Source organism: Olea europaea, chromosome 12 (genome assembly GCF_002742605.1).
Source record: "Olea europaea var. sylvestris chromosome 12, O_europaea_v1, whole genome shotgun sequence".
Classification (NCBI taxonomy): Eukaryota; Viridiplantae; Streptophyta; class Magnoliopsida; order Lamiales; family Oleaceae; genus Olea; species Olea europaea.
In genome coordinates, this window is record NC_036248.1 from 21897912 (window position 1) to 21909146 (window position 11235).

At 33.4% G+C, this 11235-nt stretch overlaps 1 protein-coding gene across 1 annotated transcript; it reads right to left on the reverse strand.

Moving 5' to 3' along the window:
* Positions 1-2768: 2768 nt before the first annotated feature.
* On the reverse strand, positions 2769-6030 carry LOC111406774 (programmed cell death protein 2-like). Its single transcript, XM_023036151.1, has 12 exons — positions 5687-6030; positions 5184-5267; positions 4954-5084; positions 4776-4873; positions 4502-4590; positions 4375-4412; positions 4044-4215; positions 3891-3961; positions 3655-3769; positions 3556-3560; positions 3009-3105; positions 2769-2927 (listed from the first exon to the last, which is right to left on the reverse strand). Exons 1-12 carry the CDS (start codon positions 5927-5929, stop codon positions 2769-2771), a joined length of 1302 nt encoding a protein of 433 aa, XP_022891919.1. The 5' UTR covers positions 5930-6030.
* Between the last annotated feature and the right edge of the window lie 5205 nt (positions 6031-11235).

Genomic DNA, 11235 nt, shown 5'->3' on the forward strand with positions numbered 1-11235 from the left:
ATTAGCATTGTTAAGATAAATAATCCAAACCCTTATGTAGGTTTACATTAAATTTTATTAAACGTGGGAAATATATCCCTCAACAGATCTCATATTTGTCTTTTCTTTAGGCAACCTATGTATATTGAATCACTTTTTCTAAAAGTTTCAGTTGTTAAAGAGGAATGTGTTTATTAATTTAATTTTAGTATTCAAGACGCCTCTCATATGCAAGGTAGATGAATTTTTCATCAAAAGGTGTAGTATAAGTGGGTAAAGACAAGACTTGAATTTGGAACCTTGCTCTGATACTTTGATGAACCATCTTATCTATTATGGCTAATTCTTGGTTTCTTACCATCCAAGTTGGTCTTGTCTCTATACTCGAAAAGTACCATGTCTTAAAGCAGCAGAAAGAGCAAGAACATCAAAGGCAGAGGGTATCCTTACTATTTGAACAAATATTGATGTTGGATTTAGTTTTCAGTTACTGCAACTAAATGTTATAATCATGAATGTGCGTATTAGGACCAGAAGAAGCTTCAAGGACCATTTATAGCAGAGAAGGAAGCACTTTTTGGATCAAAACGAGTCCATCACACAGTGGGAAGAAAAATTCTTGACCTTCAACAGGAGGTGTGACCGATAAGAGACTTTCTTTAGGAAGGGCAGTTCTTTGAAATGCATATGCAAAGAAAGCTGGTCTCTCGTTGCATTCTCATATGAAGCAGCAAACTTCACCCATCCATAACCAAAGTGGTTTTAGCAATCACTCTCTTGGTAATATAACTGAAACCTATTATCTAAAACAACATAATTACTACTTGAAAAAGACAAGTTGGGTTCGATCAGTCATCATAGGTGCAGGAAACTCAAATACAGTAAACTGACAATTACGCAAACTAATAAAGTATCATTTTAAGACAAAATATTTCAAAATTCATTAAATCACTCTGTAAAACAAAATCATAAATTACCCTAATGTAAAACAAAATCATAAATTACCCTAACGTAATGGCAAAAAATAAGGAACTAAAAAAAAAATACAAAGACAGAGAGAGAGAGACGGGTTTATAGTGACAATAGTAGCCGAGGGTGGAGGCTCAACGTCGACGACTTGGTGGCAGCAGGTTCAACTCACAAGCCTAGAGAAAGCTCGACGTTTAATCACGTCGGAGGTGCTGAGATTGCCGTGTTCAGCAGCTGCCGGAGTTAAATATTTCAAAATTCAATAAATCACTCTGTAAAACAAAATCATAAATTACCCTAATGTAATGGCAAAAAAACAGGAAGTAAAAAGAGAGAGAGAGAGAGAGAGGGGGGTTTAGAGTGACAGTAGTCGCCGAGAGTGACGTTTAATCACGCCGGAGGTGTTGAGACTGCCGTGCTCAGCAGCTGCCGGACTTCCTCTGAATACTAATTCGATTTGGGAAAACCAAATGGGGAGAGAGAGAGAACGTGAGATGATGGGAGGAACAATAATGGAAGAGAGAAAGGCTGATTCGGTTTTCAAATTTCTCATCTAGTCATGTCTCATTAATGAAGGATATACAAGGTATTGAAATTATTAAGAGGGCCAGAAATGTCCAAAAATCTCCAAAAATGACAATTTCGTAATCTCTTTTAAAAAATGACATTTTTGTAAATGCAAATCCAAAATTTGACATATAGTGTAATTTCCACTTTAATCTTATTGGGCATCATACTTCATCTAAACATTTTGCAAGTGTTAAATTATGTATGTTAATTTCAGATTCTTTGGAGCATGTTTGAATCGAGAATAGCAACGTTAGCACTGGTTATGATGCTAATGCACTTAAAGCGGTTGGGATGAGTATGAAATTGCATATAACAAACCAACTACAAAAGTCGATATCCGAAGAGTTCAGGTGGAATCTTCTTCGGGCTCAGGTATAGCATTTGTGTGGAATCTTCTTCGGGCTCAGGTATAGCATTTGCTAGTGAGATGTCAGGTGGCATCTCCAATATTCTAGTCGAGCACGTTGACATTTGTGACCCCCCAACTGGCGTAAATGTGAAGAGGGGACAAGGACAGGGTTGGTATATCAAAGACATCTATCTATATATCAAATGCGTTAATGGAAAATGTACATCAAAGACTCAAGGCAAATAGTCAGAGTGATTTCAGCATTATTTCAAATTAATAGTCATTTCTTTGGCATTGTAAATTCTTGGACACATTTTTGCTGGGTGATCGATTGACGGAAAGCTCAGGATGAAATGGTGTGAAGATAGGAGATGAATTCTTTAATACAAGTCATTTTTCAATTTCTTTTGTCTAAATTTACTAGTGTATGGGGTAAAAAATTATATTAAATTGATTTTTCGAAAATTACATTTTCCCCGCACTGTCATAACAATTCAATCTAGTATTCGTCCACTCAGTAATCCTTTGCAGAACATCAGATACAAATTATTTTCACTACTGACAACATACTTCAGTGAGCAGTTATGTGTAAATGTTACCAGACCAAACTGATATATCAAGCTATTAGAATTCTTACAAGCATCAAGCAGCAGTATTTCAACAAATAGACATCGTGAAATTTCTGGGAATTTAACAAGAAGTGTAACAATCTCACGTGGAATCATTATACAGAAGTAACTATAGTAAAAACTGTCATCAACTCAAAGGACGTTGAATTTGCTTTTTTTCCATGCATAACGAAGGAAGAGGATCCATTCCCATTTTTACACAAGTTGACCCAGAGAACTTCGTCTTTGCAACCTGATTTTATATTCTATACTTTTTACAGGAGTTTTTATCTTTAAGGTGCTGATTGGGACGCAAGTTGAACCCAGACGAATTCTTCTTTGTAACCCTCTCCTTTACACGAAGTCTCGCACGTGTAAACAACAATCGTTGCCCAATCAAGAGAATCCACATCATTCTGCACCCCAAAGTAATAAAGTAGTTGGGGCAAAACCTGAAATCATAGAACCAACCAAAGCATGAACCTATGGATTTGAAGGGATAACAAGGATGTAGATAAAATCCAAACAATAACCATTAGACTCCCTTTCCATCCAGACTGATTATGAGAATTTGAATAATCAAGCCGCGCTAACAATTTACGTACTGCTATGAAACCCAGGTAATTAAAACTAAAAGTGGTACAACTAAACATTTAGTGAAATCATGATAAAAAGTTCCAAAGCAATTGGAGCTTCGAAATTAAAATCCAAATTTTAATCTAAGTCAAATTCGACAATTAATTTTAATTGCACATTTCATGAGATCCAAAACTTTTCAACCAAACATTTCATTAATTTTTATCAAATCTATTAAAAATCTTAGTTTAATTCCCACCAAACAGGGCCTTTTTTTTTTCATCGTTTTCAATTGATATATATTTTTGTTTGGACGTCAATAGCTAAAATATTCAATATAATACAGATAATTTAAGTAGTGGAACATTGAAACTTGCGATATTGTAAAGCGCAATTTTGATATAGATATAAATAGAGTGAGAGTTTATATTTTGAAAAGTTAAATGAAGAGTCTTTTAGAACTTAATTTTAAGATTTGACTCCTTAAAATAAAGAGCATCTCACTTTGTCTAGGATAAACATTTAACTCCAGAACTTCACAGATGGTAAAACCACCAACCAATTACTAGCAATAGAAGTTCAGAGGCATAAACAAGTTCGCACCTGAAACTCGAAACCTCGAGTGCCACCACAGTAGTTGCATGCAGGAATATCAGATCTTGATGGCTGACCACTGTACACCGGCCACAATGCTCTTGCTTTAGCAGATCTACAGTACCTGTTCAAAAAATGAAATTACAACCTGAAGACTGAGGAACAGAATTTAAAAGATCTTGGTGGACAACAAAAAGGAAAATATTAGTAAAAATATATGTCCTACGGATAAATCAAGTGATCACCTCAACACTTGCTCAGGGGCACGGGATATTATTTCCTGGAAAGATGACCAACTCCTCTTGTCATCATCTCCCTATTCAATGACAATTAAACCGAGAATGAAAATGATCATTCATTCAGCCAAAACTTCACAATCCACAGACAAGTACACTCACCGCAAAATCATCCATCAGTGACTTGACTGACTCATCCACCCGATTTCCAGAAACTAATGCATTAGAATATTCACTATCAGACATCTCCTGCTCAAATTCACATTCATCCTCATTTGTGATCATATACTGTGGCCACAGAGAATTGCTCGCAACTATTTGCAAATAAAATTTTCAGTCAGCATGAAATATGAAATATGTACTCTAGTTTTCAATTAATGAGATTAGTAAATTTATGGAACATCTGATGAGTCGTGTCATGTTACAATCTAGGAATAAAGTTCTCGCTTATCCCTGTATAGGTGGCTACCTGATTCAGACATTTCAAAAGAAGTGTGCAACTATTCTATGGCCAGAACGCCAATGTGCAGCCTGCAAATATCCATTTTCCCCTCTTGTCAATATGGAACACTTCAAGTTGCTATGTTATACGTGTACAGAGGCAAAATTCATCAAAATACCTGGTGTTTCCCAGAACAATATCGTGCTTCTCTGCAGCTACTACACACTTTATCCCCTTTCCATGTACCACACCAATTACAAAGTTTTGCTGAGATGGGTAAGGTAGAATCAATCAATCAAATAATTGCACTACAGAACTTTAGCTTATGTCTTCTATATGTACCAGATATTTCTTAACAAACAATATATATTTCTTAACAACAGATTAAAATGAACAATACAAACTTGACATACTTCACTACTGTTAAGAAATTAATTGTATTGATATGATACCTCCAGCTGTCAAAGGTTGCTCTATCCCATCTTCATGAGGGGCATCGCTTGAATAAAACAAATTTGTGCATGGTAATTGACAACGGAAAACCTTGACACTTGAAAACCCAGTTGACATGAGAAGATAAGATCAGAAAATAGTTAGTTATTTACACAACCTCCATACGCAAAGATATACCTTCTGCATGGCTTCTCAGGATGCCGCTTACATTGCTCGTGCTGATCGCGAAGAAGACAAGTCATTGATGGGCACATGAAAACAAACAGGGTGCGGTGAAATGTTGATTCCTCAGATAGTGGTGCATAAACATGGGAAATCAATGAACGTTAAAGAATAAATCAAAGAGAATGGAATGCTGGAAGAAGATAACAGAGTGCACTAGATCTGTATTTATAGCTTTTATACACCTGTAGCAAAAACTGCAATGGCTCACTGCAAAAATCACAAAGATTAGCCTTCTCGGAAGGCAAATTAATCGGGTCCAACCAAGCCTACATTACCAATAAAACAAGTAATCCCCATTGCAGAAAAACAAAATTAAAACTCTATACTTTCTTTATTCAATTCTACCGCTTCTAAATCATAAACTTTAGCTGCATTTTCGGCAGCGTTCAATATTGGCAACATTTTTTTTTTCTGGAGTGAACAGAAAAGGGCAACATTTTAAGCGCACAGGTAGTCTAAATAAAATCAGTATTTTAAATTTATAAAGTAATATGAAATTCTGCACTGCGAGCAGTATGAGCGGGTGGGAAATTTGGCAGTGCTTAAAAGTGAATTTTACTTGATTTTCTTGACAGAATGACTCTACATAAAGTTTAAGCACAGCCAAACATGCTGTAAATTAGAAAATTTCAGGGTATATGATATCTTGTGTAGAACTCATGTGAGAAAGAATCAGAAGAATTACCGAAGTGCCACCAGCTTTGCTTGGGAAATAATGGCGGAGTAGTGACCACTTATTTTTTGGCTTCTCAACAAATCCGAATGTTACAAGAACTCGTTCTTCATCATCTTCATCTTCATCATTGTATAAATCTGGGTCATCAATTTCGTCCACTTGAGCTTCGTCATCTTCTTCTTCATCGAGAGATGATATGCGCAGGGTCTTGAACTTCCCTTCATTTGCATCAAATTCCATTTTCTTTGACATTCTTCTTTTTTCGCTAATTGATAACAGAAAAGATAAGAAATTCGAGAATGAAGAATTTCAGGGCAAACGCATTCAAAGCTAGATAATCATGTAAAGACCATTCAAACGCATTCCATAAAAAACTTATAAGTAAAATATTACTTGTAAGATAAGAAAAATTATATTATAATTAAAAATTAATTATAAGTAAAAAAAATATGTAAAAAATTACTAAAAAATAAAAATTCCACCAATAAGACAAAAAATATTTATAAAATGTAAAAAAATTACTTATAAATAAAAAAATTCACAAAAAGTCATTTAAAAGAAAAAAATTAACTTATATAATTGTAAAAGTTACTTATAAGTAAAAATATTAACTTAAAATTTTAAATTAATATTTAAATTTTTATTTAATTTTTTAAATTAAATTTTAACGTATATGTTAAAAAAATAAAAAATAAAAAAGTGTAAGTAAAATATAACTTATGAGTAAAACATATTAATATAAAAGAAAACATTACTATTATATACGTAATTTTATTATTTTAAAAAACTTTCAAAACCGGTGGATATTAAATTCTCAATTGTAGGTTAGCAATTTTAAAAAATACTACTAAAATCTCTCAAAACCGATCTGCTCATAAATGCTATACGACGAAACTCCCAAGCAGGCCCTAAGGATTTGTTGTTGCCTTTGCACCCACCTCCCGATTTCCATCGAGAGAAATGGATTATGGAGTTTGGGTTTGGAAATGAGAAATCTTATTTGGGCCCAAAGTTTTTTTTTTAAATGGCCCAATTTCCAGATCAGCCCAAACTGCCAAAGAAAAAAAATGTGGAAATCTCACCACGTACGGTGTTATTTATTTAAATTCATATTTTAGTTCTAGACATTATTTATACCGAAAATACTACAATTTTTATAGTAAAAATGCTAACTGAAAAAGCACCTCTCTCATCAATTAATGTAATCATTGACCTCAATCACTCCATCAAACATGCCCCAAATCATCCACTTAAGTTGCCAAAAGAAAAATCCAATCACAGTCTTTTTATTTACAAAAAATATAAAATCTTAAAATTGCCCATTATCTTGAATCACTAGAAGGAATCATACTATCTGTAGCTTTATTCAAATCACAATCTTATTTTCTGTATGAAATCGTGCTAAGAAATCGACATCCACACTTCAATCTAGCGGGTTTCGAATTTTTATTTCGTTTGCATAATTCCTAATATAGATAAAGACACTTGCATCCAACCGGTATAACAATCCAAAAGTTCTTGATTTGCACGTTATGAAGATATGCACTAGCCTATTACCGCAACAAGACATGAGTACACACACACACACACACACATATGTAGTGTTAGTGCTACAATTGATGAATAGCATAAATTATTCAGAGATGGATAAGTGGAATGATTATACAAATTCAACTTATAGTTCTTGTGCAACTGAATGAAAAAGTTATATAGCATTACATAATTTATATGCTCATGTCAATTCGATTTCAACTTGTGATATAAGTTCGTATAATTAAAAAATTTAGCAAATGGATTTTGGACAAAATGAAGCCTATGATATTTTACAAAATCCATATTCAATATCAAACTCCCCAATAAATTGATTTGTAAAAATAGAAATAAAGTGAATTATTTTGTGTTGCGTTTGCTTAGGATATGTTAGAAATTGATACAATTACATATAATCTCTATAAAAGAAAAATGTGTAATATAATTCTGATGTATAAAATTTCGAATTGCACAACAATGAAGACTTCACTGCAATCTCTCTTGAACAATCTACGATTATTATAATCCCAATTGTAATGTTAATTGTTATTTAATAATAACTTGCTATTCTAATTAGAATCTCCATATTTTTAGCATATGGAGTTAATATCACCAATTTACTTGCCTCTTGAAATTTTTAGTTACAGTTCCAATAAGGAAAATTTCATATGCAGTAATATAGAGATTTTAAAGGGATTATGCAGTAAAATCGGTTAATAAAACAATTGAGTTGTATAAAATGAAATAATATATATTAAGCATGTATTTATGATTTTTTTTCCCGAAAAAAAATTGTTTTGTCTTCTTTCTTCTCCGCGCTTCGTAGCTCCTATTCCACAATGGCAGCTTCGGCTTCCTCTGTCGCGCATCGGCTGCGCATGCCACCAACCTGGCGGCCACTGAAGCTCCCGACAAATCCAGCACGGGCGGCCGTGTGGACTCGCTACTAGCTGGATCCACCAGTGACTATACAAGTATGAAGTATTTACATTTTTTGTTTGTTTCAATTTTTGTGCAATTAAATGAAACTCAAAACAAAGTTTGAACTTTTCATAGCCTAAAAAGAGAGAATTTTCACATATTAACAAGAAGAGAATGAAGTATAATAATAAATATAAATCTATCATCGACTCACCAAATTGTGTAGCTGTTTACATGCCTGCACACCTCATATTGTAGAAGAGAAATTGCAAATGGAATTTGATTAATTTGCTCTAATTTATTTTTATTTTATTTAAATATAAAGACATATTCATCATTTTACATCTTTTAATTAAGAAAATAGAAGAAAATAGTGATTTCATCAATGAAATGTGAAAATAATGGTGAAAATGCCAAAAATAAAAATAAAAGGTAGGGAAGTTTTGCATAATAATAATGAAAAGTATGGATGTTTTGTACTAATTATTCTTTTAATAATTTATTTGGACTCATTTACAATTTTTTTAAAAGTTTAGGAGTATAATTACAATTTGTTCTTTAATTTTTCTTTTCTTTTATTTAAATAGGAAGGTATATTTGTCATTTTACATTTTTTTTATTGAGAAAATGACCTTTTCTACAATGAAAGGTGAAAATATGGATGAAAAATACCAAAAAACGAAAAGTAAGGACATTTTATACAATAACATTAGAAGGTATGGATATTTTGTACTAATTACCCCTTATGGAAGCAATGTTACATAGCCCAAATTGACTGTATATATATATAATTCAATCACATTAATGAATAAAAAAACACAAATCTTTCAAGAAGTGCAAACTAGAGAAAAACTCTCTATAAAGTGCATTTGGTAAAAGACAATGTCCTCATCTGATTCGTCAAGTCTATTAACTTGCCTCTTAGATTGGGACTTGCTCACTCTCTTTGACAATTCAGGTTTTAATGCATACATCTTCACGGAAAAATAGTCCATCAGGGAATCCTTTTTTGTCCTAAAATATTATTTTCAAAATCATATAGAAAGGCTAAACACTAAAGGAAATTGCTGTTTGTACAGTCCATGTAGGACTGTACATTTACAGCTCTCTCTCATCAGTGGGGTACTCAATTACTTTAATTATGGACCCACACCTTGTATGTGAGTGTGATGTGAACCATGCTGTACCCATAGCACATCTCAACACTAAAAGTCAAGGGGAAAAAAAAAAAGAAAGAAAACCCCATAATTGTTAATCAAATGGATCAAAGTTTTAGTAATCAACACGATGTCTACATACCACATACCTTCAACTGCAAATTTTTTCAATTACCTTAAAGAAAGGCCAAACATATAATTTTATAGAGTATCACATTTGGCAAAATTAAATCTCTCTTATTATAGGTGCAACCATTGCTAATCTGATTTAACCAAAAAATGAAAATTTGTAACAAATTGGGAAAAATGAAAGCATAGAAGAAAAAATTGAGTAAATTGCAATTGTAGTGAAAAAGAAAAGGACTAATAAGATGGTGAAATGAAGTATAGGCAACCTGTGTATCAGCTTCATGTTTGAACAGAACAGTTGATCGGGGATAGACCGCGTAAGTTGATTATTTCACAAATGGCTGTAAACAATGAAAATCACTTCTTGTGAATGGTGAAAGCAATAATGAAGCAGAAACGTAATTCTAAATGCTTTAACAACTTTGAGAGTATTCATAGCAGTGTCTAGCATTAAGTAGCATGTCCAAACCCAATGTAGTGTTGCTCGCAATTGGAATAGTACCATTGAGCTTGTTATTGTTAGTGCGAAAACGAAGTGTTGAAGAAAAACTTGAATTTTTATTGATAGTTTTTGAGTTGCTACAGCACACTCAATAATGTTCTCTTTTTTTTTTTTTTTTTTACAATGAGACTACAAGAATGATCTCTATTTATAGGACCACATGGATAACTCTAGAGACATGGGAATATAAATGGACACCTAATAATTCATGAATTTGCATCATGTATTTTCCTTATACATTTTCTTCAAGTGCATCATGTATTTTCCTGATACATTTTCTTCAAGTGCATGTAACCTTATTTATTTCCTAAGATTACAAATTAATGCCACATTTAACACCCCCTCTTAATTTGTAATCTTGAGTTTTTCCTTGATCTTGTCGAACTTGTCAAATGTGACTGCCTTTGTTAAAATGTCTGCTGGCTGATCATTTGTGTTGATAAATTCCATGCAAATTTCTTCTCGACTTACCAAATCTCGAATGAAGTGATGACGTAGTTCAATATGCTTCGATCTGGCATGAAAAATTGGATTTTTTGTCATAGCAATTGCTGACATATTGTCGCAATGTCTTGTTGTTGGCTCTTGTTGTTCAAACATCAAGTCTTTTAGAATTCTTCTAAGCCAAACTGCTTCACAAGCGGCATCCGCAGCTGCAATGTATTCCGCTTCTGCAGAAGATAGTGCTATAGACCTTTGCTTCCTCGAACTCCATGAAATAATATTTGTTCCAAGACAAAAGATGTAGCCCGATGTACTTTTGCGGTCAACAAGTGAGCCTGCCCAATCACTATCAGTGTAGCCAACAAGGTTGAAGTTATTTTCCTTTTTGAACTCAATGCCTTGATTCTTGCTTGGTTCATTCATGAACCTGGAAAGTAAACTCACTGATTGAGTGATATCCGGCCTTGTGTTGAGGTAGATGAGTGAACCAATTAACTTTCGGTAGAGTGTAGCATCTACTTTTTCAGCATCATCATTGACTTGGAATTTTTCATTCGGCCCCATTGGAGTAGAGACTGGCTTGCACTGGTTCATGCTGAATTTTTCTAGAAGATCATCAATATACTTCTCTTGAGATAAAAAAATTCGTCCCGGGCTTTGTTTGACTTGGATGCCAAGAAAGTATTTCATTTGACCCAAGTCACTCATCTCAAAGTCTCTCATCATCTTTTTCTTGAATTCTTCCACCATGCTTTTACTTGTACCAAAGTATAGAAGATCATCCACATAAAGACATACTACAAGAAAGTCTCTTCCAAGATTATTGACATATAGAGATGATTCACTTGTGCTTCGATTGAATCCATTTTGGATGA